The sequence below is a fragment of the Coffea arabica genome, chromosome 1e (genome assembly GCF_036785885.1).
Source record: "Coffea arabica cultivar ET-39 chromosome 1e, Coffea Arabica ET-39 HiFi, whole genome shotgun sequence".
In the NCBI taxonomy this organism is placed as follows: Eukaryota; Viridiplantae; Streptophyta; class Magnoliopsida; order Gentianales; family Rubiaceae; genus Coffea; species Coffea arabica.
The window spans coordinates 50,319,601-50,343,940 of NC_092311.1; the positions used below are offsets into that span (position 1 = coordinate 50,319,601).

At 37.3% G+C, this 24,340-nt stretch overlaps 4 protein-coding genes across 4 annotated transcripts; 1 reads left to right on the forward strand and 3 right to left on the reverse strand.

The window, feature by feature from the left end:
- The first annotated feature begins 1,309 nt into the window (after nucleotides 1–1,309).
- LOC113712006 (CBL-interacting protein kinase 2) lies at nucleotides 1,310–4,699 on the forward strand. The gene is made up of 3 exons (XM_072061373.1): nucleotides 1,310–1,490; nucleotides 1,654–1,703; nucleotides 2,617–4,699. Exon 3 carries the CDS (start codon nucleotides 3,057–3,059, stop codon nucleotides 4,503–4,505), a length of 1,449 nt encoding a protein of 482 aa, XP_071917474.1. The 5' UTR covers nucleotides 1,310–1,490; nucleotides 1,654–1,703; nucleotides 2,617–3,056; the 3' UTR covers nucleotides 4,506–4,699.
- A 551-nt stretch (nucleotides 4,700–5,250) lies between these two features.
- Nucleotides 5,251–6,412, reverse strand: LOC113712013 (uncharacterized). Its single transcript, XM_027235294.2, has 2 exons — nucleotides 6,020–6,412; nucleotides 5,251–5,647 (listed from the first exon to the last, which is right to left on the reverse strand). Exons 1-2 carry the CDS (start codon nucleotides 6,133–6,135, stop codon nucleotides 5,422–5,424), a joined length of 342 nt encoding a protein of 113 aa, XP_027091095.1. The 5' UTR covers nucleotides 6,136–6,412; the 3' UTR covers nucleotides 5,251–5,421.
- Nucleotides 6,413–6,981: 569 nt separating this feature from the next.
- Nucleotides 6,982–9,264, reverse strand: LOC113712024 (uncharacterized). The gene is made up of 4 exons (XM_027235303.2): nucleotides 8,983–9,264; nucleotides 8,653–8,791; nucleotides 7,892–8,025; nucleotides 6,982–7,801 (listed from the first exon to the last, which is right to left on the reverse strand). Exons 1-4 carry the CDS (start codon nucleotides 9,174–9,176, stop codon nucleotides 7,075–7,077), a joined length of 1,194 nt encoding a protein of 397 aa, XP_027091104.1. The 5' UTR covers nucleotides 9,177–9,264; the 3' UTR covers nucleotides 6,982–7,074.
- A 4,236-nt stretch (nucleotides 9,265–13,500) lies between these two features.
- LOC113712041 (uncharacterized) lies at nucleotides 13,501–19,287 on the reverse strand. The gene is made up of 12 exons (XM_027235319.2): nucleotides 19,151–19,287; nucleotides 18,008–18,952; nucleotides 17,075–17,193; nucleotides 16,831–16,950; nucleotides 16,560–16,644; nucleotides 15,772–15,863; nucleotides 15,591–15,695; nucleotides 14,822–14,931; nucleotides 14,323–14,410; nucleotides 14,197–14,232; nucleotides 13,916–14,100; nucleotides 13,501–13,828 (listed from the first exon to the last, which is right to left on the reverse strand). The coding sequence occupies exons 2-11, from the start codon at nucleotides 18,852–18,854 to the stop codon at nucleotides 14,017–14,019; spliced, it is 1,686 nt and encodes a 561-aa protein (XP_027091120.1). The 5' UTR covers nucleotides 18,855–18,952; nucleotides 19,151–19,287; the 3' UTR covers nucleotides 13,501–13,828; nucleotides 13,916–14,016.
- Nucleotides 19,288–24,340: the final 5,053 nt, after the last annotated feature.

The following is a 24,340-nucleotide window of genomic DNA, read 5'->3' on the forward strand; positions in this document are numbered from 1 at the left end:
TGACAATGATGTATCGCATTTATTTGAATCATATAGTTTTAGAGCCCAGTTTTTGTTGCAGCATCCCATTCTTCTGGTAATTTACAGTCGAAGGATGGGGAAGCATTTCTTGCTTTGATGTGTTGGTGAATTTTCCTGCGTTAGAGATGCAGTTTTCTTTAGTCTTTGCCGTTATTACGATTATTAATACAGACTCGCTTAACTCAATTGAGTGCATTGGAGGAGGTTGACGGATTTCTTATTATTAAACATCCTGAGCCGTAGCATTTGAAATCTTAATGCAATCAAAGATTCAAAGTCATATGCATGAACAGTTATTGTGCGACAGTTTCGGGCCATAAAGCATCATAATTAGTTTGCTCAATTAAGTCATGAGACAATGAATTAAGGACATTTCTCTTCGTAAATAAAATAACAGGGATTACTTGTTGCTGTGTAGTGGTACAGAGATTTTGATTATTCAAAGAGGCATCTTTAAATTTGGTCTTAAGTGATTTGCCAATCAACTTAGCAAGAAATTATCCCCTTTCATGGAATACAATGTTCTACTTTTTTTTTTTTTTTTTTCTGTTAAGAGATAGAAACACACGCACCCAATTAGATTAGAAACACTCAGGAGATTAGCGGTTAAACAACACAGTAAAAAATAATTTAAGGGAAACCCACGAGAAATCCACTTCCAGCCAATTGGTGAATATAATGTTCTACTTCACCGTGATTTCAGTCATATCATCCCCCATCTTGGGCTATATATCCCGAACACTACTAGCTATTGACTTCACTTGATAGTCAAAACTTGATGAAATTCAAGAAGTGTCATGTGCAATTATCTTCAAATTTTCCTTTTTTTTGTCTTTTCCCGTACCATGTGATACTACTCAATAATTAATTAAAAATTAAGAACACATACAAGTTTCTTTAGTTGATTCACCAAAATAGAATAATTCCTTTTTCATACCTCCTTTGAATTGCTTTTTATGCCTAATATTCATCCATTATTAAGAACGCTCCAATCACAATCTCACAAAGCCAAGATTATACGTTGGATATCTCTACATTGATCAAATATCCAGGGAATATTTTACAAGAAAACCAAAAGATTTCCGAATAATGAAATAATAAATTGAAATAAAATCATTGTCTAGACAAGTCAATATTGTTTTTCTTTCTTTTTTTTTTTTTAAGGCAACTCAATATTGTTAATCTGCATATTTAGTTTAACTACAGTAATGGGATCATAGGTACCATGAAAGAACCGACCGGGTTGGGCGATGTGGGTTCCAACAACTCCGGATCAAATTAAAGTTCTTTAAGATTCGTCTTTTAGTGCCCAGTGCTCCTGTAACAAAGATGATGAAATTCAGGACAGATTCCGGATCCTGAGGACACCTCACGTGCCTTTATCATAGACGAGCCCACACGAGAAATTTCCTCCTCCCGCTGTCTTCTAGCACATCCATCCTTGTTTTCGCACTTTCATCCCATATATGGTTGGCCACTTGTATTCTTTTTCCTTCCTCTTCTTAGTTTTCTTCTTCTTCTCTCCCCCTCCCTCTCTCTCTCTCTCTCTCTCTCTCTCTCTCTCTCTCTCTCTATATGTGTATCAAGAAAGACCTTTCTTCTTAGCCGGACATCTTTCCATTGTTTTTACAGTTGCAGATTTTATGTGGGGTCTTTCTATCTCTGCTCAAAGAAATAGAGAGGTAAGTGTCGGTTTTGGGGTCAATTTTATGGTTGTCTACTACTATTTGATTATTATGTTTTATTGCATTTCTACTAAACTGCTGAGATGAGATTAGTCATGTTCAATTTTTGATCAGCTGAAAGTCCTTTTTGGATTGTCTATTTGTCTTAATGGGGTGGAAAGCTTGAATCTTGATTGCAGAGCAACAGAGGAAGAAGGCTGAAAATCCTTAGCCTGTTAATTGGGGTTTATAAGTTTCTGTTAGTATTTTAGGCAACATTGAGCATGATTTTTTCTGATATTCGTGTCCTTATTTGTCCCCAGTGTAATACTGGGTGTATAGATTTGACTCGTGATGAACAGGAAGGATATCTACGTGACATGCATATGGGCTTGAGAACAACTTTAGTTAATTTCATAGTAATTCTCCGAGAAATGAATTATCTTGTTGATTTTGTAGCAATTAGAAAATAATAATATTTTCCTAAGAATATTATTTGGCCACTAAATCATAATCATGAACGCTAACTATGTTAGAGTTGCGTTGAAGTAGCCAATTCCATTAGTTCTTCTCTGAATATGTTGTCTACAGTATGTAATTACTCTCACAACCTTAAATATTAGACAAAAATGGTCTTCATGATAAGCATTTTTCAAAAGGATGATTGGTGAAATTATTGCCATTGAGTGTACTGATGCTTTTTGAGTGTTTCCTGTCGCTGGAAATGGTGGATGTCGATTGCTCTTGACACTACATTTTTGCAATCTTTTTTTTTAAATTTTTTCTAGCAGGGGACGGGTGGGATTTAAGAAGTGGGGAGGGGAAGGGGAATTTGCAATCATTTGTTGTTCACTATGTTAATTCTTTTCAATCATACTGCAGTCTTATCTCATTGTAGATAAACACATACCTTATCCTTCTTGTTCCACAGGCCTAAGGGTTATCTGGTCTGGTGATCGTACTTCTTGCTCTATCTCAGCTTACTCTTGAAGTGGCACCAAGCTCATTAAGTTGCTCAGCAACATATTTTTGGCATTACCAGTTGATCTTTGAAAGGGAGAAACCAGGGAATGCAGAAAGATGTGCTTGAGCATCTCACAGCCTCCCTCCGATATTGACGAGGTTTTGACCTTTGCAAATTCTCATTCCTCCATCCATGATGGTATTGCTAGCTTAGATCATAATTTAATTGCATCTAATGCCAAAGGAAAACTTGGTCCAAGAAGTTTTAAAGTGCTGGTATTATTAAAGCATGACATATGTGAGGACGGGTGAGCCATATCAAGTATCTAACACTCCTGCTTGCAATTTATGTACGGCATCAACAGGAGAAAAAATATTTAATCAAATAACTGATTTTGTAGCTTAAAAATGGAAAATACAGTGAGTGTATTGATGGAAAGATACGAATTAGGTAGATTACTAGGACAAGGCACATTTGCTAAGGTTTACTATGGTAGGAATATTAGTTCTGGACAGAGTGTAGCCATTAAAATGATAGATAAGGAGAAAATATTGCGGGTTGGGCTTATTGATCAGATCAAGCGAGAAATATCTGTTATGAGACTTGTTAAGCACCCTAATGTTGTTCAACTTTATGAGGTCATGGCCACTAAGACCAGGATCTATTATGTAATGGAATATGCCAAAGGGGGCGAACTGTTTTACAAGGTTGCTAAAGGAAAGCTGAAGGAAGATGTTGCACGAAGATACTTTCAACAGCTGGTTAATGCAGTTGATTTCTGCCATAGCAGGGGGGTTTATCATCGGGATTTGAAACCAGAAAATTTACTTCTAGATGAGAATGAAAATCTGAAAATATCTGACTTTGGTTTAAGTGCCCTAGCTGAATCAAAACGCCAAGATGGGCTTCTTCACACCACTTGTGGTACTCCTGCATATGTTGCTCCTGAGGTCATTAATAGGAAAGGATATGATGGGGCCAAAGCTGATGTTTGGTCATGTGGGGTGATTTTATTTGTTCTATTGTCTGGTTATCTTCCATTTCATGACTCAAATTTGATGGAGATGTATCGGAAGATTGGCAAAGCAGAGTTCAAGTGCCCCAATTGGTTTCCACCAGAAGTGCGCCGTCTGCTTTTGCGCATATTGGATCCAAATCCGAATACTAGAATCTCAATTGCAAAAATCAAGGATCATCCTTGGTTTAAGGGGGGATTGAATTCAAAATTAGTCAAGCCCAATATAGAAAACAAAGAAGTTGCTTCTTCAAGTACAGATGCAGGGACCAGATCCCTTGAGAATAGCAGTAGAGCCACTGATGGCACACAAGACCTGTTGGCAGTTACCAACCTAAATGCGTTTGATATCATCTCTTTTTCTGCTGGATTTGATCTATCCAGACTGTTTGAAGAAAGTTCACGAAAGAAAGAAGCCAGATTCACCTCTTGGCAACCAGCAGCTGTCATAATCTCAAAGCTGGAAGAAGTTGCCAAGCGTCTGAAGCTAAAGACAACAAAAAGGGATCGAGGATTGTTTAAACTTGAAGGAACAAAAGAAGGTAGAAAGGGAATATTGTCCATTGATGCGGAGATCTTTGAGGTCACTCCTGAGTTTCATTTGGTGGAGATGAAGAAATCAAGTGGAGATACACTGGAATATCTGAAGATATTAGATGACGGTCTACGACCTGGTCTGCAGGATATTGTCTGGGTTTGGCAAGGTGAACAAGAACGCAAGGAGTCAGAACAGCAGGAGCAGCAAATTCAACATCGACAGCTGGAAACCCAAGTTTCGGAGGACCAGCAACAGCAGCAGCAGCCGCCGCAGCTGCTGATACTGCAGGATAAGTTACCTTGAGTCTGTCTTTGTATACCATATTGTCATGTATTTTTACGGGTTCAAGGTGTCCCTTTTCCCCGACTCCAAATCCCTTACTTTCGGTTGTATGTAGCATATTAATGCATGTGTAAATATAGCCTATGCATTTGTAGACCAACGTCTCAATCTTGAAGTATTTTTATGGGTACCTTCAACCAATTGCTGCCACTGCATACCTCTGTTTATGTTAAAGAATCCCAGTTTTTAATTTATTTATGGTGACTTTCAGGCCTTTTATTCATATTAAGACATTTTCCTTCATTGAACCAATGGCAGGCCAAATTTTTTTTTTTTTTTTTAAAAAAAAAAGGACCTGACGGGCAGTATTTGCTGTTTCATGCACTGGGGCTATAGTATTAATGGATTCCGGGTTGATAAGGAATGATCTGATATGCTTTAATCAGTGTGCCTCGAGTATCAGCCTTTCGTAGAAGAGTCTAATCGGATGTCCCACAAATAGCTTTTTTTACAACTGAACATAGACATAGCAACTCAATTGGGCAAGAGTTAGTTTCCTTTTGTCCTTGCCGACGAAGTAAGAACAATCCAGAAATAACTCCTGTTTAGAGACGAAATACTTCTCTGTAAGCAACCTGTATGGTCTGGCCGATTCAATAGTTTGTCCTAGCTCTGAGGGAGATTCGGTTCTCAAATCTCAATTTGGCTAGAATTATCCGGTTGAGGACATTATAGCCAATTTCTGCAGGTTTATGACACATGCAAGTAAATGAATATAAATTCTGATATTATCAGACGTGGTCACGTCTTTCCATGAACTTCTAGTAGAATACTGATTTCCCTTTCGAGCACTAGTATGAAGCACAAGTATGTTACCACATAACATCTCATTTTGATAACAACTGCTTATGCTCTGGTTTTCATGTCGTGTGGAAGATCATGCTTGGGGCACTCGAGAACAAGCTGGGCAGCCAAAATGTCCTTTGGCTTGACATTTGGTGCATGAGATGGATAATTCTTTGGACTTGACCCTGAAGGACTGGTAAGCACCATCTACTGGATTGAGACTGAACGGACCTCCTCGAGTGATCGAACCAGATCCCTTGCATCTTGAGCATGCTATCAACCTCAAATCACCACATCTCTTGCACATGCCCAATGAACTGCTTGTCCAAGAAAATGCACAAAGAAATCTTACCGTGTCGTGTCATTCATCAAATAGCTAGTCACTTCAATTTCAGCTAGAATAACACTTCCATTTCTCTAAATTGAAGCAGTAACTAGCTAAAGCTTTTCCTGATGTGGTAATTGGCAGATTATGAACGCTATGTTTCACAGTGATTGAACAAAAAGCACACGTAAACATTGGCAAAAACAAACAGCCATAAAAAAATTTACCATGCAGAATCAGGATTAGTACTAACGACCTCATCCTTGTCAACCTACTCATCTAGTAGGTTTTACAGCAGAGATAGAGAGAGCAGAATGTGACATATGATATAAGGCGAAAGAGGGGAAAAAGAAAATAATATTACCTACGCTGGGAAGCTGCAATTAAAGAGTCAATCTTGGGAGCTGAAATTGTGGCAAAAAGTAGCAAAGCACCGACACCATACCCTGCTATTTCATTCGCGGTGACGTGCTCAAACATTCTTTTTCGGTGATCCTTTTTTATGTCCACGAACAGGTTCTGTCTGATGACTGCAATACTGAGATAGGAACTTAATTTCCGGCGAAGGAGAAGTCCGGGAATTCTAGCTGCTGGTGCGAGGAGGCCGGGGATGGCTAGTGTGGCTTTTCTCTCTGCTCGTCTCCTGTAAGGCGCAAGCCCATACTATACTACTGTATCAAATAGTGTGCCATGCTGCGTAGCGTGTAGTCTGCGATCTACACTAAAGAGAACGATGGCCACAAGTCCATCATCCCTTATCCACAACGCAAAAAAAATAAAAGTTGACTTCTTGAGCGAGGGAAGGTGAAACGGGGATGGTGGGGTTTAGTTATTTCTTGAAATCCCGGGGGTGCGAATGAAATTATAGCAAAACCTCAGGGCTCTAAATTTGGTTAATCCTTCATCATTATCAGGTTATCAATATCGATTTGGATGGAAATTCCCTGGTAAATGAATTAGTAAAGGTCATTGAACCAGGCAAAATCCTATGCGCGGCAGTTTTCGTGTGAATGACCGTTTTAAATAGTGATAAATTGTCAACTGTCGAGAACAACACTTGTCAAGGAATTAAATTGTCAGGAATGACACTCATCTAGCGATCAGCTGTTGTATAAAGCAGGAATGCCATTTTGCACTCACATTCATTCAGGTACCAAATCCCCTGTAAGGCAGAAACAGATCTCTATGAAACCCCAATTTCCCTGGGTAAGCCATTTTGCACTCATATTAATTGAAAGTACCATGGCAAAGCCCCAGTAACAGATCTCTACGAAATCCAATTTCCCTGGGTAAGATTCAGATGGATGAAAATAAGAAGTCGCAAAATAAGTGTGTAAGAAACTCAATTTATTTCTGGATCGCATATATTATTTGCATCATCCAGCAGTAATTACATTATTCTAAGACATATTTCTGTATTTAAACAAACATGGGGGAATTGGTCAAGTCTATTATTTCAGGACATCCAACAGAGAGTCTTCTCTTCTTATTCCCTGTACTCACATTGTAGCAAGGTGAGGGAGTAGACAAATCTATTACCTCAACTTCAGATGAGGTGCAAGGGAGTTCAAATTTATTCAGAGTTACATTTTGTACAGATTGTTGCCTGGGCAGTTGAGGGTCTGCGACGTTAAACTCATCATACAATCTGAATGTTCCTGTATCTTCAGCAATTCTTGTTGCGTTACTGCAGCTGAAAACAGAGCCACGTGAAATTCTGCCCAGAAAGTCGTCGAGCTGGAATGACTGCTTCTGGGCCTCTTCTTTGCTAATTTGCAAGTTCTTTGGCAGTTCGAAGACGCTGCTTTCTGTTGACGTTTGTTGTTGGTGAGTAATTGCTTCAGTCCAGTTATACAGACCGAGATTTTCAGTTTCTTTGAAGCCATCTTGAACAAGTTCAATATTGCTCAGCGGTTGTGCATCTGCTGACCCATCCTCTGCAGATTCCTCAGATCCACCACTGTGCTCACAGTCGTCACCAGCAGGATCCCAGTCATCATTTTCTCCCGCACATAAATTGCCCCCTGTATAGCACGGAAGCTCATCCATAGAACCAAACTGTACCCTCATTTGTTCCGGCAGGCTAGGGCAACCAGATGTGAGCGTCATGTATTTTGTGGAAAAGTAGTTTACTCTGAGATTTAAGCTGTATACAGGAGCAACACTTTAGCCATCAGTAAATAACCAAAATTCAGTGAGTATTTCAAGCTTAGCACGTCTAGGAATCCTGTAATACCTCTGCCAAGAAGGAAGGGTGAGCATAGTGTAGGCAAGTTTTATCTTATTTGCAAGCCCAGAAAGAGATTTGAAGGTAGCAGCTGCTTTTCTTACCGCCAGTGATCCTAGTGGATGCTGCCAGGCCCACTCAAACTGCAATTCGATTCATTAGACAGCAATTAGTATGCTGCTTCATTTCATAATTAAGGCAAAAAGAACTGGCTCTCATGTTAACATCATTCTATGCCCATCAATGATCAAAAAAAGTTTGTACTTGCTGTGGGTTACAAAGCTATTAGAATTCAGAAGTGTAAGTCAACAGAGAACTATGGCACGAAGAGGGCAAATCAGAGAGGAGAACAAAAGATGGAGCTAAAAAGAACAAATCTATTGCATAGAATCCACAATCTGCAAAAATGATTTTGCCTACGCTAACCAAGCGGTCACAGAAAAAAACTCATAAACACTAAGGTCCCGTTTGGATTGTATTTTCCGTCATTTTTCATGGAAAAATTACTGTAGCGATTTGATGTATGTGAGGAAAAAAGGTAATAGGAAAATGTGTTCACGGAAAATGACGAAATTTTTCTACGGAAAACAGCAATCCAAGCAAGGCCTAATCTTACGACCACTCACCAGTATAGCACTCAATTTAGCAGCTTAAAATTTTTTAAAAAAATGAACTTAAAAACAAGCAGTCCAAGGCGTGTCAACGACATTTACAAAAGGTAACATCTAACTCACTGCTAGTGCAACAGAATTGAATCGTGTAACATGTACCTGGAGAGCGGCAACGTTGGTGGGGAAGCCATAAATGCAAAGGACCATCTCCCAAGGTCGCCTCTTCTTGGTCCTCCAAGCACCGCTCCCTATCTCCCCGTTGTGTTGCCTTATTCTGCGACGAGGATTCACTGTAAACCTACAGCACCCACCCAACACTCCACGACATTAAATATATGCTAAATTGTATACAAAGAAAATTGAGAAACTTGGCAACCGATCACTAATCAATTCCCCTGATTCCAAAACACTCCCAAGATAAAGCTAGGGAACCAACTCAAGTTTCAAAAATGGATCCAGAAATGACGGGGATCCAAACCTGCTACATACCCGATATAAGAGGAACCTTTGAATCTTGGGGAAAGCGAAGTTAGTAGATATACCGCGTAAAACTTTCTCCCTCCTTTTCCTGCTCTTTCTTCTTCTCCTTCTGCTTCACATAAAGTCGGTGGCGTTTGATCATTTTCTCCTTGTTCGGGATTTAGGGTTTCCGGTGTTTCTGTTCGCCCTTTCCTTCTCCCCATCTCTCTCTCTCTCTCTCTCTCTCCTCTCTGTGTTATGGATTTGCTAGCTATCCTTTGGATCAGGCGTAATTCGACCGTTGTGATTGGATCAATATTTTGAATTCTGCGTCCCTTTTTCGAATAAAGATCTGACTGGCTCCAATAGCGGGCTAACGAACATGAGAACGTTTTTTTCTGTTTGGGCCTTACGATTCCCAGTTTAAAAAGCCCATAGTTCGTGTACCCTGTATATTTGGGTTAGAACCGGTTTGCTTTATTTATTATTAATTTCTTTTAAATACCCTCAAGGTCAACATACTAGTGCAATGGTTCTAAACATTTTTTTTTTTTTTGTCGCAACGATAACATTTGTATAATCTATTCTAACCTAATCTAAGAGAAGGGGAAGCCAATGGAATTTTTTAATTGAAGGAAGCCACAGTTAAGTTTTTTTTGGTCGCAACCATAACATTTGTATAACCTACTCTAACCTAGTTTAAGGGAAGGAGAAGCCAATGGGATTTTTTAATTGAAGGAAGCCACAGTTAAGTGGCACGGTGGAAAGCAAGGGTTAAACCCTTGACCTCCCACTCCCACCAAGACTTAACAAGAGCCCAAGAGGCTGTTGGCTGCAATGGTTCTAAAGAATTAACTCCTGAATATGTCTGTCCCGGAGAAAAAAAATTTTTTATTTGAAACTGCAGGGTATCCGTATGGATGTCCAATTTCAATGTCAAAATTGAATTGAAAAACTTGCACTGCTCGGATTCTGGAACTGCTTCTATTGCCCAATGCATCACACACACTGAAGACTGGAACTCCATTGTACGGCAGCGTCTTCGCATGAAATCTACAAGTCAATCTGAGTTGCTTTTCTTGAAACACGCCATCATTTATGGATCATATCCGGTTTAAAGTTAAGGATTCAAATAATTTGGCAATCCATTTCCAGGCATAAGATCAAACAAAAACACACACATGCAAATTTAATTCCCAGTATGTTGGAAAAGGAATTCATCTATCTTAGTCTCAGCCTGTCAACAAGATCCATAAAGATTACAATTTCCTAAAACACGTTTTTGACCTTGCGATGTTACAACATAGATGTACTTCAGATATACCATTTGCTTGTAGATGCCCATTCCCATCAAAGAAAGCAAACCCCTACAAACATTACCCAGCGCGATGTCTTTAGTAGAAAAGGGGGTTAAACAGACATGCTGTAATGTAATCTACACATCTGCTTGTGGACACAGTGACTAATCTTAAATATGTTGACTACAACACTCGTAATCAATCACAATTTATCAAGATGTTCATCCGAATGCGCCTGGTTTAACTGGATCTTTGCAGCTCTTAGAGCCCTAAGAGGTCAACAAGAAAACAATTGTAAATGATGTTTCCCAGAAGACAACCTTTACAAGCAATGATCCTAACAGAACAACTTTTACAAGTAATTATCCTAATTTTCCTGTTGACAAGCTTCTTGCATGAATAAACATTCTCAGATACAAGACCAGAGAACATTCATATCCAGTGAAAAGCAACAAAGTTTGACAAATTTCCAAGAGATAATGGATCTCTACATCTATAAAGTTCGAAAATCCATATACTCAAGAAAAGTCTTCTGAAGTTATCCAGAGATAGGAAATCAACTAAGATCTCTCAATGTAATAACAACTAGACACATGCAAACCATATTTTGACATGTAAAAGCTTCGTCTACAGGAAGATTTACAATAGGACAACTTACTAGCTCTTTTATCAGCTTCATACAGGAAAGAAACATCAATAAGTGGAGTTTCCTTCTACCTAGTACACAACTGAACAAGTTCAGAAAAAGGAGAAAACGTTTAGAGGAACAATTACTACCAAAGCAGCCACAAGATTGAGTTCTAAAGACGTTTAGCATTATTGACTAATGGGTTTGATTTCTGGTTATCCAAAGCGAATGATCAATCACTGAGGCTTAACTAAACTGAAGCCTCCATCCAAACATGTTCCTTCCAAAGTCAACCAACTTCGATATCAAGGAAGAAACAGAACATTGCTCAGGCTCAACTAGACAGTAAGTTCAATATATCCATAAAGAGACACCAAGAAAGAAATTCCCAACACAATGTATATTATTACGAAAAATAACCTACATTCCACGCAGGTATTCTCGTGGTATTTTCATAACAGTAAAGCTTTACAATTAAGATGATACAGACTCCTAAACTCGTAGCCCTAATTGAAAAGCAAAATTACAAATGGAAAGCGAACACAATTTGAGTTCAGTCCATAGCATACAATACAACAAGTGGAGTAACAAATCACAAAACCTAATCCCACCCAATGATCAACCTTTACCACCGGGATCATCAGTCGGCCTTTTCAGAAGCTGGAGAAGAGGACTCGGAGCCCACCAAATTCCTCCACAAATATCTTCCACTTGCCATGTCCACGCACGTCCAAAACCCTTTCCCAATTGCCCCACATACCTATTAATTCAGAAAGAGAGAAGGGGTTAAAAATTTACATGAACCCAAGATAATTAGACAATGTAAAGAAAAGGAAAAAGGCTGAAAGTTAAAGGGGGAACCTTGGAGGAAAAAGAAGGAGACTTTGAGAGGTTATCTGGGGAATTGCATTCTACAGTGTTTAGGGTGTCGGTGTCGGAGTCAAGATCGGTGGTGGGTTGAGATTTGAGATTTCGGAAGACGAAGAATCCGGCAAGAGTAGCAGACAGGAAGATTAGGATAATTCTCAATGGACACATTCTTCTTTTTCTTTTTCCTTTGCTTTACTTTTCTTAGCTTAGCCTATCTTCTGTTTTTCTTCCCTCCTTTGCTGCTTTGCTTTGAGAGGTTTTGAAGAGAGGAGAGAGAGAAAGACCGGGAAGCGCAGGCCTAGGTGGGAAGTGCGAGGTTCCTTTCCGGAAGGAGGTGGGTAAGAAGAAAAGATTTGGTGGCCACCAGCGACTTCTAAATGATCAAGTGGATTCATATAATCACATATTATTATTATTTATATAGAACATTCTTTTTTTTTTTTTGGTACGAATTTACGTAGAACAATTAATGATCATATTAGAATTTCCTAGGGTTATCCATAAATCATTAGTTGGTTTCTATTTTCATATTACTACTAGTTAATGCATGGTATGATTGGGTCTGACTTTTCTTTATTTGTGGATTTGGTCTCGGGTGTTAATTTGTTCATGACAAAAAAGTGAAATTAATTTGAGAAAGTATAGTAACAAGTGCCTCAAGAACACCTTTTTTTAAAAAAAAAAAAAAAAAATTCTTTTACTTATACATTACTATCTTTTTCTAGAATGGAAGTATTAACAAAAGGGATGGCTTTCTATTGGGAGGTATGTAACTATTATAGACTTTAATCTCAAATGATTTAGTTTTTTTTTTTAATTGGTGAGAAAGAATTTAAAAAAAGAATAAAAGAAAATTGCAATGATGGAGATTGACTGGGATGGCATTCGCCTTTCTTTTTTTTTAGAAAAAAAAAAAGAATTTGTTATTCCACAACGACCATAATAATTCTTTTCCAAGTGTTAGTTGGCGACTTTCCATTAATTCATCTTGTAACAAAATTAATTTGAATGGAGTTGACAAAATAGGGTAATGGGAACCAATCAGCTTCCAAGAACGTGTACATTTACCAGCATGATTTTGCTTGCTAGTAATGGATATGGAGGCCACCAAGGCATATCAGAAGTTGGAAATCACGTATGTCAAAAGCGCGGGGAGAAGCGTAGGCACGAAGACAAGTCAATCCGATTACTTTTCTAACACACACGCATCTCATTGGGGTTTAGGTGAACAACTCTCTAAATTAATTCATTTTTTTTTCCCCTTTCCTTTTTCTCAATTGGACCAATTTAATAGTAGTGGAAATTTCGTTCATAAACACAACCGTCATGCATTTTTTAGTGAAATGGAGATGGAGCTGCATGAACACTGAACCCAGTCAATGGAGACTTTTTAGTGCAGTAGTGGGCAAAGCCAAAATGGAACAAATCCACACAAATTGAATTGACAGAATGCATCATCACCGCCAATGGTCCACCCGTTCTTGAATTTTATGAACTTCTCACTCATCATTCATCAATATGCTACACAGACACAACTTCATGAAATATGATGATGGTGTTGATTGTGAGTTGTAACAGCCCAACTAAAACTTTTGACAGAGCATCACCAATGATATATTCAATTCCCTCCTCATATCATCATTCATTCCAGAATTTTGCACCATAATCCTTTAGTGTATCACGAATTTATCATAACACACTACTGCTACTTTTACTACATCATCTTGTTTTTTAGACCAAATAGAGAGTTAGTTTCATGGAAGAGGTGAAAATCAGAATATCAAAAGTTCAAAACATTAGAATCCAATTGTAGTTATATGGAAATTGAACGGAATTAAAAATCACCGGAAAGCCCCATAAAAAGTACACTTCATTCATCATCAGTAAGATATGTTAAATCTACTACCGACTTTACCATGAGCAGCTACAATATTATAAGTTTCTTCCTCTTGACCAAAACTTGATGAAGTATTGGGCTAAAAAGAGAACTTGAATCTTGACTTTTTCACACTCGAAACTGTTCAGAATTCAAACGCTCTTCAATGACCTACAGCAACAATTTCCAATGCGCCTTCAACATCTGCAACCAAAATTTTTCTTGGTTAGACGTTCAACCAAGATATCATCAATCTGCGGACATTACATGAGCCTTTATTCATTCACATACCAGCCAATGTCAAGAGTCACTCATAGATCAAGACGACCAAATTAGTCAACGCCATACTACTAATATGCTTGGAAAGTAAAGGTGCACTTGAGCAGTATCTCCTAAGGCTTCACAATACGAGCAATCTTAGCAAGAACCGTCCTTAAACTTCGAATACCAGCTCCACTTTTTGAGCTTACCATCATCTGCAATAAATCCAATGTCAAAAAAAACAGGGATGCTTTTTCAGTGTGATAAATACAGGATGAAAGAAGCTAGATTTATTTGATGTTCACTATTACCACAGGTTGAACCGCAGACTTCTTTTCCTTGAGGTTCTGCAGCAACAGAGAGAGCTTATTTTAGTCTCAGCAAAGAGTAGAAAAACATTTGGAAGTAAAAGGGGAAATTATTTCTGCTGCATTCACCTCTTCTATTTGCATTGACCGACGTGCCACATCAATTGGGAAAACCATATCTGTCTTTGTCAAAACAATCTGGTACTTGGTTTGCGACCTGCACATTAACCATACAGAAGAAAGTAGACTTACAGGTTGAGACAAAATCTAACTTGAAAAAAGATATATCCCTTTACAGAAACAACTATTGACAGAGCAAGTCCAAGCTGAAACCTCAAAAACATTCATTATGTGGAGCAAGTCCAAGGTGAAAACTAAATTCTTGTAAAAAATGTCATCCACTATTACACATTTCCATCATATCAATAAGTTCATGATTGGAGTAAGTCCAAGGTGAGACCTCATAAACATTCATATATGTGTCCTTTACATTTTATTTACCTAAAACCTCAATTCTTGTAAAAATCTCATCTAACAATTTGAATAACATGAGGGAAAGACCAAACCAAGCAGAAGATGACTGTATAGGGAGAAAATTTTTAATGAGCAGATAATATGCTTATTGTACCTTTCCATCAGATCAATAAGTTCATGATCCCTTGGTTTCATTCCCCATTTTGTATCAACAAGAAGACACACTCTCTTTAGACCAACACGCGTAGACACGTACTCTTTCACCTAGAGATTGGAAGTATATTAAAGACATTCAAAAAAAGCAAATTACAGCCAAGGTTACAAGGGAATCATACAGCTATAACCCAGGAAAAGAAGATCATTGATAGCTGCACTGCTGAAAAGGCATTATCTAGTTCATGAACAATGGCAACCAGCAATTACTAAAACTTAGATTTAATAGAACAAGTAGGGTAATTACCACAAAATATAACTTACATTTAACATTTCCAACTAAAGACTAATAACCAAAAGAAATTATAGCTCTAACCCATACCTTCAACCTTTCAGTATGAGCATTTAATAAGGTACTAATTGAGAAGAATGGAAAGAATCCAGAACAGGAAATGCAGTATAAACTGCAGTTCCATTTTAAGTGAGTACTAAAACGACTATTAAAGTTCAAGGCAATACCCTGCTTCAAACCAATTTTTTTTTCCGACACCTATGACCAAAATAATGCATTGAACAGTAATTTTGCTAAAAAGTAAACAGTGGCATAGTGTTCTAAATGATAAGTCTAAATCTGAATCATAATTGCGAAATATTCACGATGACCTAACTCGTCAGTGAATAATTGCAACAATTGTATCTGGATAAAACCAAGCAGACTAAAGAGTGGAATAGAAATTTGTAAAGAAGCTAAAAGCCATTTGCATACTCACAAGCTCCTCCCAAGCTTCCTTGACGTCTTCTTTTGCATACGCAAATCCGTATCCAGGCAAATCGACTAAAGATAGCTTTGGTCCAAGTTTGAAGAAGTTTATAGTCTACATGAAAAACATAAGCTGATAATATGCATGTGCAACTTTTAAGTTTAATCCAAGGACATCATAAATGTAACACCTGAGTAAGTCCAGGCTTGTCTGATGTCCTCACAACACCCCACTGTCTAGTTAATGCATTCAGTAAAGATGACTTTCCTACATTCGACCTCCCTGATAAAAAGATTGAGTTCAATGAAACTCTACAACTATATCATTATCAAAAATAGTCTCAAAGGCACAGCTCCATAAATTTACTATACAACAATGAAATAACTAGAGCAACCTCAATAGGCATGAGAAACATGAAAAAGTAATAGTAAAGAGAACTGAAAAAAAGAATTTTAATGCAGAAAAGAGAAGTCAGCAAGATTATCTGACAGAAAGGAAATAAAATAACACTCTTTCCTACAACCACTTCAAAAACAATGTTTAATTTCATCATGTTTGAGAAAATACAGGAGCCAAAAAAGCGTATATCTTGTCTGACGTGCTAAAAAGTCATGACGAACTAATCTCAAACAGAACATTCTCACAACAGAAACTTCGTAACCAAAAAGCTTTGTCATGTTAACATAAATTAGACAAGCAACTTTCATCATGCAAACCTATGTGTCTTGTACAATGGCTTTAATGTGGAGCAGTGTGCATTTGATGTTTTCTCATACAACTTACACAGTTGTTATGTCCTAATATAGTTCTATGGTGCCAGCAGAAAGTGCACTCGCCATATCATATAAACCCATATCATCTTTACATTAATCAGCTACTGAAAGGCCAATTTATGGATGACAAAATTACTTTATTCAAACCATAAATAAGCAGAAGAGTTCACGAAGAAGATGAAAAAAAATTTTCCATGAGATTTACCTGCAAATGCAATCTCTGGAAGTTCAGGAGGAAATGATGAGGAAATCTTTGCAGCAGCATAAAATGTCAATTTATTTCTAAATACCTGACCAGAAAATTGAACCGAGACAGAGAAAATCGAAAAAGTTAATCCGCAGAAGTAAATTCTTTCCTTGCATAGTTAACATGGATCCACCTAACTATCCTGTATTTTCCTTCAACCCATCCCTCAACAGAAAAGGAGTTCAATACCAGTTAAAAACCCCGTGCAATACATGACATATGAACATACCGTTTCTTCAATCCTTTCCCTTTCAGAGCTTGATGAATAGGGAATATTGTCTAAAGGAGCAGAAAGCTCAGTATTGTAGCCAGCCCTCCTAAATTCAATTTCTCGTCTTCGGCCTAATAACTGTATAAGAATTGAAAAATCACTTTATTCGTAATTTTATCTCTGAGTAGGCTAAGTAGAGTTCGACAAAATATAGACTTTGGTGTTGGTATTCAAGCATAGAACGTCTAAATAGGTAAATTACATTGTCTTCGACAAAGGAAAGGATAGAGGGGCTAGGAATTATTGCTCGAAATTGTGCATTTCTGGACAACTCCAAAACACAAGTTTTTGAGTCATCTTCCTTCTTCTTTTTAACCTGATCTGGAAGGTAAACAAGAGAATAAGTTAGAAAGAGATGAACAACACTTGTAAACAGCTCAGAGTTCTAAAAAGAGCCAAGATACAGATTATTATGAAGACGTATGAATGCTTGATCCAAATGGATGGGACAAACACACATAGCTTGAATCACATATATAATCAACAATAGTTTTAAACTTCACCTAGCTCAGATAAAAGGATTTACTTACAATTTCTGAGTTTCTGCAGCAAATTTTGCAACTTCAGAAAGTAGGTAGAACCCACCTTATCTAATTCAAAAAGTTCAAGTTCAAATTTCCTTTTAAGTAGTTTAAGTTCAATTAGAGTGACTGAATGACATATTGCGCTGCCAAGAGCAAGAAGCAGTAATTTAGTCCTTACCCTGTCACAAATTTCACATAGAGAACCCTGTCACAAATTTCACATAGAGACAATGGCTTGATATGGACAGATAATAATTCTTCTTGTGTTTTCAACAATGTATACCAATATGTCTGTGAGTATACCAATAACTATACCAATATGTCTTTCCCTTCCTTAATTACCAGCACCAGCCCTAACAATGTAAGTGGTCCTACATTCCAAATGTATCCAGGAAAACCTAACTCAATGTTATTTGCATGAACCCCGTTGACATTAAAATATAATAAGAAAGAGGTAAATAGCGATAAGCATGTGCCTAAAGCATCATTTTGATGAACGAAAAATGAACCTATAAAAAAAATGACATCTCAAGATATGTCTGTGGGTGTATGTTCGCATCAGTGTCGAGGGAGAGTGAGAAGGAGGAGACAAAGTGTATCATGTTACTGACTATTAATAGCTGCTGCATCATCGAGCCTCTTATTTGATGTATCATGAGGATCTAGCCTGATCCTTCGCTTTTTCTTCTTAGGCTTTTCATCCATTACTTCTGAATCATCAGTGATATTTTTCTTGTACTGCACTTTCTTCTTGGAAGGTCTTTCAGGAGAGCCGACAGCATGTTTGCCATGGTTCTGCTCCATTTGCTTTGTTACGTCGGATTTGCTTTTAGCAATTTTCTTCAGCTTATCATTCCTAAATCCTTCAACTTCAACATCTTTCAGTTTATCTACAGCCTTTACCTTGGCTATTGACGTTTTCTTGCCCGCCAACTCACTTTCCCTGGATTTTCCTCTTCCAGCCAATGAACCTTTTCTACTCAAATCTCCAAACCCAGAGGAGTTTCCTTTTGTTGTCCGCTTTTCTTCATGATAATGATCATTAAGCTTATTCTTCACGATTCTAGATGAAAACCTTCTTGCTGGGAATCCTACATTGTCATTGGACACTCTTTCCTCGTCTGGAGGCTGATCAGCATAAGTTCTTTTTCTTTTTTTATCAGAATTAGATGGCTTAGAACAACTATTTCCCTTAGTCACGTATCCATTGCTTTCACCATTAATCTTTGATTTGAAACTTCTTTTTCCAAACACCCCTTGCTTTGTCACTTTACTCTGACTAGGATGAGAAGCACCTGTAGTTCTATTCCCTCCAGTTTGAACCTTTTTACTTCTGCCATTCCCTTTTGATTTAGAAGCTAATCTTCCATTACTAGCACCAGAACCCCCAAATGTTCGGTTTGCAGGTTTGAAATTCTTCTCTTGCTTATTATTCTGCAGACTTCTGCCCAGAACCATTGTCGAGAAGTTCTACATACATACCCTCAAAACCCACAAAACCCCATTAAGAAATCCTCTCTAGGACACAATGTTAAGCCGCTACCTTGAAAGCCAACCTATATTAAACAAACAAACCATTAAATGCGCCATTGATGCTGGCACGTGAATTGTTTGATGGTTTGTCAGTGAGAGTGTGAATAAATAAAGTGCAGGGCAACGACAATTAGCATAAAGGCAGCTTCCTCCATAGGCACCATACAAACGTAACATACAGGCAGCAGGCAAGCACAGTATAACAATGTGAAAAAAGTTACCTGCGAGTATCTACAGAGTTTCTGGAAGGTTTGTTGAGTGCTTTTTCCGTTTTCAGTTTGCCGCTCTCTCGCGAGTTTGATTACTCAGCCCTTCACTCATCAGAGTTAATGAAACCACAAGGTAAGCGACGTCGTTGCTTAAGATGCGGCCGTTAAGTTAACTCCGAAACCCACTCCGCAAGTTTTATGTCGTGTCTGGACCCTAACTCGAGCCCAATCAAGAAGGTGGACCGAAACAGGACGCTTTCAGAAAAATGCTTAATAACCCAAGGCAAGCTGATAATTAAGCCCTTTTATTTTGTTCAAGCGAAATGACGCTCGTGTCCGAAGATTGGGGTACAATGAACGAATCAAATATCAAACCCAACACTCCTTTGTTTAAGGTTATTTGTTTATTTGAGAATTATTAATGATACTTTCACTATCATTTGTATTATATGATTTTTATTTATTAAATTACATAATAAAATAAATGGTAATAGTATCGTTAATAAAAATTGGAGTGTGATTAATATTTTTATATTTTTAAACTTGATTTATTTATTTATTGAGCCGAATTCACGAGCTTTTATTGAGTATAATTTAAATCGAGCTCTATTAGTTCAAATATTTATGACGTAAGTCTCAAATATTTTGTTACTAATTGAGTGAAGCATAGCCTAAGTTTGAAACTTTGTCAAACACAAAAATACCATTCACATTTAGTTTGTTTAGTGGGCGAACAAAACTCAAACAACTTCTAACTAAGTTGAACTCGTTCAAGTATTGACTTGTTTAATTCATCTTTCAATCCTATCTGTGAATGCATAAATGAGAGTAGACAATGTCAAAATTGATATTCTATTAAGTTACATATATTTGAGTTTTGTAGTTACACATCCTTAAATTTTGTAGTTTATTTGGAAATGCTTACATAATGCCCTCCCTGTGAAGGATCACATTCACAAGAAAACAAGATAAGGGAACCCAATCTAGTCCGGCTACGGTGAGAAGGAAAAAACAGTAGAACATATGCTACTTCAATGCAGCAAAGTTAGGGAAATATGGAAGACGTCTCCAATACAATGGGATGGCATAAACAACTTCACAGAATACTTTCACAAATGGTGGACAGCAGTCATGGAAGCTCAAGAATCTAGAGCAGTGGCTGACCAGATACCATTGACAATCAATGTACTATGGCAAATTTGAAAAGCCAGGAATGAGAGGGAGTTCAAGTTGTTCAACCACAAAGAAAAAGAACCTCACAAAGTAATTGGGAAGGCACGAGTGGGATGGATGGAGTTCGACGAAGCCAATAGGAAAATTGATCATAGGGGGAGCACTCAAGAAACACCGGCACATAACAGGACAACCTTAATGATGAGGTCGATGGTCTAACTCTGTAAGTTGAGTGAGTCAAGGTTCCGTTTGATCCAATGACATGTACACGAGCTAAAAAGTTAAATGAATCTTTGCAAGCGTTAGTCAAGGTCGTCCAAGAGCGTGTCGGTGTGCCCAAAGCAATTGAAGATTTGGACAATGCAAAGATCGTTAATGTGATCCGCCACACTTAAGGAACAAGCAGGAATAAGGAAGATTGTTCATCAAAATACATACGCACAGAACAAGAAGCAACCGGAAGTTGGCATTGGGATCTTGGCAAGGAATCAATCAGATCAACTGCAGGCTACTTGGGCAATAAAAGAAAGGAAAACTGGAGACTCGGTGCAATACCAAGCAGAAGCAGTCAAGATGGCCATAATCAAAGCTGCAAACCAAAGATGGACAAATATCTGAATAGAGTTGGAAAGCAAGAAGCTGATAAGTTACATTCAAAGTTCATGTCATCAAGGAAGTCGACTGGCTACAATCATTGAAGACATACAATCCCTTAGTACATTGTTTTCACAGTGCTCCTCCTTCCCCATTAACATAGATAAGAATGACAGGATTGTTCAAATTAGCAATTATGCTCTCAACATTTGGTTAGATGAAAAATAGGTTAACCCCAATCTTTAGTGCTAAAGTATTGGAACAGATGGTAGGACCTTTGTCCTTTTTGTTTGGACTATTGTCCATATACTATACATTTTGGCACTACTAATACAAGCTATGGTTTCGAAAAAAAAAAAAGTTGATAAAATGTAAGGAAAACTTGTGATAAATCCATGATTAAAGGGTGACAGAAAATGCATCGACTCTTATTACTTGTAATTAAGGCCACCAGGCTAAGGATTTGGCAAATCATACATGTCTGTGTATGCATAGATTTGGAGATTACATTCAAATTTCTTTTAATTTTTAGAGGAACAAGCACTAAATATTTTCAAGAATTCTCCATGAACCAGTTAACGTTTGAAGAGAAATTTCGTAATATCCAAGTGGCTGTCCCCATTATGTGATATCCCCTTTTCATTTGACCAATCCTACTTCAATGCCTCTTTTTCTAACACTGAAAAAATGCTCAAGTCTTGAATGCAAGCAAGGCGATACACTACTAACTAGCATAGATATGGTCAAAGAGGGACAGTCTACAGGATAAGGCAATGGATGGAGTAGAGAATGGGAGCTCAGGTTGACCCACCCTTGAAGGCAATGTGTGCGCAGATCACCTTGCTGCAATGTTTTTAAAATCGGACCGGACCAACCAATTGAATCGCGAACCGGTCATGCCTTTAGTCCGATTTAATTAAAAAAACAAAGAATTAATTAAATCGTTCAAAACCGGTTAAGAACCTATAAAAATCAAGAGGCTTAATAGATTTTTATTAAGTATTTATTTTCTAAAATAATTATTTTGATTTTATTCAAAATTTTTAATACTAAAATGAATAAAAAATTATTAAACTTTTAAATTGGAATCGAATTGGTCAAACCGTGAATCGAAAAGTTTTTCGGTTCACTCTTCGGTTCGGATTTAAAAACATTGCCTTGCTGAATGGAGTCACCAGCAGAAACTTGAGTTCACAATTCTCACTGGCCCACCAGATGTTAATACAGGAAGTTTAAATGATGAATGAGGGGAGGGGGGGTCTTATCCCACGTTAGTTGTTTTGTAACGGGCCTTTGGCACTCCAATGCACCTAAAGGAAAAAAAAAGGGAATTGAGAAGAAATAAACAATTCAACTATTTACTATGATGCCGTGCTCTAACAAGGTAAAAACTGGAAGTGAACAGTTGCAGGTTATGTTAGTGTAATTGAATAGTAGATTATTTGGGATAATATTTTGAAACTAATATTGTAGTACTTTTTTTTATGCGATATACGTGAGATAAAAAGGTGATTAAAAAAGTATTAATGATACAGTCAAATAAGTTACAATTCAAACAAACCATTAGGGTGACTTTTATTGGTATCAACAAATGGCATACAAATGATTTGTGTGTGTGTGTGTGTGTTTTTTTTTTTGAAATTCTTTGCTGTTGAGGTGTAATTGAATTGGTGACGTCGCTTAAAAGACACATCTTCATTCAGAGAATATATAAATACCGATCAACATACAACTAATTGTTCAAAATTTTGCACCTCGTAGACCTGATTGATATATATACCTATCATCATAAGGTGCCAATCCTTTGGCAAGAAGGAAACAATAGTGCGGATTGTTTAGCTAAAGATAGCCTCAATAAGGAGTCAGGGTTATATCGTTTACAGAGTCCACCGGATATAGTTCGGAGATGGATGAATTTAGATATTGTGGGAGTAACCACCCCGCGTTTAGTATCTATGTACTGAGCTGCTTAGCTCTCCTTGACAACCAAAAAAAAAAAAAAAAAGTGCCTCCTTTTTTCCAGTACAGCTCGTAGACCTGATTGGTTAATTGTATATCACTCGATGCAAACAGTAAAAGCTAAGTCACACGTAGAAAGGATTAAAGAATGATAATTCATCTTTTTCGGCAAAAAGAGAGAGAGGTTAATTAGTGCTATACTTATTTACCAATCAAAGCGCTCTCTACTGCTTAATTATTAAGAGACTCGCGATTGCTTATTTGAGATCTGTCAATGCGTTGCGTTTTTTAACATTTGCAAATTGCAAGACACGCAATAATGTAGTGTGTAAAGATTCCAGTCCAATTATGCGCTCAATAGATGCCAAGTGAGAACAAAATGGAAGCTGATTATTTAGCTGATTTGTGAGATTATAACAGGTAGGTGTGAAAATGGATGTTTCCAGTTTAATACTTATTTAATCGGCATACTAATATTTAATTTTTCTTATTTTTAAAACAAAACCTTAAACACCTAAGCCATATCTCAAGATAAAGTGTGAATGTCGATTCTGAAAGCGGGGAAAATACATTCAATATGAAAGTATTATGAAGTACTTGTGTTGTGGACATGAAATGTTTAATTAAAATCTAACAATTAATGCTCCGTTTGGATTGCATTTATTTGATTTTTTTTTATAGAAAAATTACTATAACAATTTGATACATGTGAAATAAAAAAATGATCGAAAAATGTGTTCACGAAAAATGCAATAATTTTTTTTTTAGAAAATTGCTTTCCAAAATATTTTTGATACCATCCTCTATGACGGTAAAAGTGAGGATGGATTTGTTTGGATAGAGTAGTATTATTTAAAATCTTATTTGGAATAATTACTGTAGCATTTTTTGTTATGTGATGTATGTGAAATGAAAAGATAATTGAGAATATAAAAATATGAGTTGAAAAATATATTGATGTAAACGAAATATTATTTGAGATATTTGTGCCAGCCAATGTTTCAATTGGAGTTGAACTCTATGAATAAAAAAAAAAAAGTCGTCTAAAAATGACAAACTGGATCGCTTGCCATGAAATTTCCCCGACGTCACATCAAGAAGAAGACAGCACGACATAGATCAAAGGCACGTCAAGGTAAGTGTCGACATGGATTAACGGCACCTAACGACCGTTGGCACCTAATGACCGTTGTATCTGCCTCTGGCAGCTTCCTTGATGGGGCGGATTCAGCGGACTTCCATTCATTCAACCAGCAGGGCCTGTGTGTGTCACACGGAATCCTCAGTGCAATTTCTCCAGTGACAATTTAATGCCACTTCTATATTTATGTCAACTGTTCTATTTATTTAATTTGTAATGTGCTATTTATTTAAATTTCTTTTATCATCACGTGATAAGTAAAATTAGCACTAAATTTGACACTGAATAATGACATAGAAGATCCCAACTGTGTATGTAAAGTGTAATCAGCGACA

What these genes read in the sequence shown, in the direction of transcription:
- LOC113712024 (XM_027235303.2), bottom strand. Translation starts at nt 9,176, where the DNA reads ATGGGGAGAAGGAAAGGGCGAACAGAAACACCGGAAACCCTAAATCCC. An exon ending in CCAACGTTGCCGCTCTCCAG is followed by an intron (nt 8,026 to 8,652) that starts GTACATGTTACA and finishes ATCGAATTGCAG; the next exon opens with TTTGAGTGGGCCTGGCAGCA. An exon ending in ACCCTTCCTTCTTGGCAGAG is followed by an intron (nt 7,802 to 7,891) that starts GTATTACAGGAT and finishes TCCTGTATACAG; the next exon opens with CTTAAATCTCAGAGTAAACT.
- LOC113712013 (XM_027235294.2), bottom strand. Translation starts at nt 6,135, where the DNA reads ATGTTTGAGCACGTCACCGCGAATGAAATAGCAGGGTATGGTGTCGGT. An exon ending in ATTGCAGCTTCCCAGCGTAG is followed by an intron (nt 5,648 to 6,019) that starts GTAATATTATTT and finishes TTGGACAAGCAG; the next exon opens with TTCATTGGGCATGTGCAAGA.
- LOC113712041 (XM_027235319.2), bottom strand. Translation starts at nt 18,854, where the DNA reads ATGGTTCTGGGCAGAAGTCTGCAGAATAATAAGCAAGAGAAGAATTTC. An exon ending in TTTCCTTTGTCGAAGACAAT is followed by an intron (nt 16,951 to 17,074) that starts GTAATTTACCTA and finishes ATTCTTATACAG; the next exon opens with TTATTAGGCCGAAGACGAGA. An exon ending in GGTCAATGCAAATAGAAGAG is followed by an intron (nt 14,233 to 14,322) that starts GTGAATGCAGCA and finishes CTGTTGCTGCAG; the next exon opens with AACCTCAAGGAAAAGAAGTC.
- LOC113712006 (XM_072061373.1), top strand. Translation starts at nt 3,057, where the DNA reads ATGGAAAATACAGTGAGTGTATTGATGGAAAGATACGAATTAGGTAGA.